The sequence below is a fragment of the Agrilus planipennis genome, unplaced genomic scaffold (assembly GCF_000699045.2).
Source record: "Agrilus planipennis isolate EAB-ADULT unplaced genomic scaffold, Apla_2.0 scaffold235, whole genome shotgun sequence".
Lineage (NCBI taxonomy): Eukaryota > Metazoa > Arthropoda > Insecta > Coleoptera > Buprestidae > Agrilus > Agrilus planipennis.
Window position 1 is genome coordinate 153,420 of NW_020438970.1, and position 3,653 is coordinate 157,072.

General features: G+C 29.0%; 1 protein-coding gene across 1 annotated transcript; it reads left to right on the forward strand.

Moving 5' to 3' along the window:
• The first annotated feature begins 809 nt into the window (after positions 1-809).
• On the forward strand, positions 810-3,249 carry LOC108741657. The gene is made up of 4 exons (XM_025975371.1): positions 810-1,154; positions 1,493-1,648; positions 1,803-1,946; positions 2,319-3,249. The coding sequence occupies exons 1-4, from the start codon at positions 1,082-1,084 to the stop codon at positions 2,531-2,533; spliced, it is 588 nt and encodes a 195-aa protein (XP_025831156.1). The 5' UTR covers positions 810-1,081; the 3' UTR covers positions 2,534-3,249.
• The last annotated feature ends 404 nt before the right edge of the window (positions 3,250-3,653 follow it).

The following is a 3,653-nucleotide window of genomic DNA, read 5'->3' on the forward strand; positions in this document are numbered from 1 at the left end:
ATCGGTCGCCTTTGTATTATATTATTATTATTATTATCATTATTATTATTATACTATTATGTTCGAGCCTATTAAAATTCTATTTACAAATAAATGAATAAATATCTATACGCATGTTGGAATTTCGAAAAAAGACTCACTATTACACGTAATACACGTAGTTACTATCGATACTATCTATTTCATAACGTTTTCTAAAAAGTATATTTTTTTAAGTTCCAAAAAGGAACGACCAACGATAACAGAAGAAAGAAAGGTTTTGTTTTTGTTTGTTTATTGCGCACTTGTCGCTTCTGTTTTAACAAAAGACAAAAGAAAGTTGATTTAGATCGTTAAATGTTTTGTAACAAATGAATATGTTTTTGTTTCAATAAGAAGACAGTAGACAGTACCTACACACATGTATGTATTAGTTAGAGCAGCCATGATCTTTTAATTTCGCTTTTTATAAATTGTATTCGAAAATAAAATGGTAACAAAAGAACTTTTTTTTTTGTTTTATTGCGATTTGTAATGTTATTTATAATAAAATGATGGGTGTTGCAACAGAATGCAATGTAACATTTGAAATGTAGAAAGTGTAATATTTGTGCAAATATACTAAATATTCGTTGCAGTTCGTTTTTTTTTTTATTTTAATTTTTAATGATAAAAATTAAGTATTGTGTTTGTTGTTGTTTATAAATTTATTCGATTAGCGTTTTAAAGGCTTCAAAGGTTAAAATGAGCCCTAATGCCTTTATGTTCCGGAAAAGTGGTGTCCAAATTTTTTACCTTAAGGGTAAGTGCAACATTAAAAACTCGGAAAAAGTTAACATCTTCTTATTGTATCTTTCTTATTATTTTATCGTTTAGTGTATACAAAGAACGATTAGTTGTTTGTGTCCTGTTGACCTCTGGTAAGATATCGTGCGATTTCCGCATTTGTACACACGCGATTATTAGTCGGGTTGAATTTACCTCGGTCCGGTTCGCTCGCTCGCTCACCTGTCCATTAAACGTTTGTTTTCATCATTAATAATAAAGCAAAGGTGTGGTTTTTAAGCTTACGGATAACTATGAGCTGTTTTTCCAACCACTGATGAAACAATTTGCAGCCAAAATGAAGTTATTCGTATTGTGTTTTGTAATTCTGCTTCAGTTCATTCAAAAATGTAAGTACCAGTTAAGTAGACTTAAAACGCGATGTTTAAGTACCTTAATACTTAAGTATGTATAGGTGTAACATTTTTATTTAACTCTCGTTTTTTTATATATATATATAAAAATAGGAAAATTAAATTTGTATATATTAGTTATATATTAAATATCATTGCGTTAATATTTGTCCATCAGTATTAATGACCTTAAGGTCAAGCGCTCGAACCAAACGATTAAAAGTATTACAAACGAACAATAAATTTATTAGACAGCGGCGGGGAAACTGGGAGTTAATACATATACCTAATAACGGTAACGCTAATTAATGTTTCTTTTTTTTTTTGTTTAATAGCGCATTGTATTAGTTGTTATCAATGTTCTGGCACTGATAATAAGACACCGTTTGAATGTAACGAGTTTTTGGACAGTGATACTGCTCTTGTTTCAACCCCTTGCGACGACGTGTACGACGCGAAATACTGTATCAAACACGTAGGGAGATTCGAAGGTACAAAAAGAAACATATTGAGGGGGTGGTGTCAACAAAAAAAATACTAATCTACTAATATATACTAACCGTCGTATTTATTAACAAAACAAAACAACAACGAGGATATTAATTAATGCAATAATAATAATAATTGTAAATATTTTTTTACCAGCGAAATGTATTGACTGCTATCAGTGCTCGTCTACTAACACATTGGATTGTACAGATTTGCTAATTAATTCGGGGGGAATCCAGACAAACAATTGCACTAACGTCTATGGAGCTGAATATTGCGTTAAAGCGATAACTTTGGAGGGTAACTGATAATTTTGAGTGTGCACGAACTGTAGTAAAAGATTTTGAACACCAACACTAACAAAAAAAAACATTTACCGCAATCTCGCACGCTTTATTCTTTTGTTTTTTTTTTGGGTTCAGGTTTTTTCCTTATTAATTTATTGTCGTATTAAAATCGATTTTAGATTAATAAATAATTGAATAATATGATAACAATATTTGCCTCCTTTATTATATAGTTGGGAGTGTAGAAAATGGCATGGGATTTTATACCGTTTCACCCCCCCTAACTTATTACTTCTAACTCGCTTTCCTGGTGTGTGAATTGTTTTGTGTACTAAAACTGTAAATATTAGCGTTTAAAAGTAATAAATTTTATATGTATTTTTAGGAGGAGTAGGGACCAAACGATTTTGTTCATCCCTCGATTTAGGAAATTACTGTAATTACGTTAAACAACCAGGTGACACATTAACTTACCGAACATGCGTGTATACCTGCACTGGGGATGGTTGCAATCCCGCAACAACTTTTAAACTTAGCCAAACTTTGCTGTTTTTACTCCTAGCTTTTTCTTTTGTTTGTAATTTCGTATTTCGTCAGTGAAGAAAATCAATTTCGAATTCATTCATGTAGTTTTTTAATTTTATTTTTATAATACTCACATGGTCGTCTTTCTTTTTGTTGTAAGTATCCATTCTACGTATTTTTTAATAAACAGTTTGTGAAATTTATACTATAGACAATTAGATTTTAGATATATTCATTTAACCAAAATAAAAAAGTACAAATATTAATGTTTTTATACGATATTTTTAATAAAAACAAATGAGAAAACCTAACAGTTGTTTCAAATATTCGAGAGGGTAAAAGCAACAAACACTTACTTATTATATGTATTTTATTTATTAGCGCCTTTTCAATTGGTTCACATTAAATGCAGTGGATAATCTGATACAACATACACATTTCCGCCTAAGCTTAGCAAAAATATAATTAATTTCATTTAATACTTACTTCTATCACGTACTGATTCTTTTAATATGTATTTTAAAACAACGACTGTGGATTACACAATAGAATACATAAAGTCATTCATTTTGTTTTAATAAAAAATAAAATAAAAACGATTTATCCAAGGAATTGTCAAAAAATAACTGAACCAAGGGGGGAATTACTTCGATGTTTAATTTTTTCCCTTCGTTTGTTTACAACAACAATGATGATCTCGATGTTTATATTTTTATTCCTTTGTTTTAGTTCAGTTGTTTAAAAACAAAGCCTTGTATAATGAGCACAACATTAGGCATCTTTTTTTCTAACAAAAATGAACACCATTATACGAAGTGCATTTGTTCGCACTTGTAAATTTTATTGCGTTATGAGTTTCATTTATATAAATTTGTTTATAAAAGTCTATTCTGTCTTAACAAAAATTATGAACTAACGTACGAATACATTTTTTTTGTTTTAATACTGTACTAAATCGTGTCGTGTATATTCTAATTAAAATTTTGGACATATTTGTGGTAAAAATTATCACATTGTGTTCTAAAGGGGAAACTATCATACAACTAAAGGGATTTTTAAACATTAATAATATTGCTACATATATTAAGATATGTTTGAATGGAATTTTAAAGTTTTAGTTTTATAAAAATACGTATAATATTGGAGGATGTACAAATAATCTGGGTACATATTATAATTATGTTAAAAGTTCACG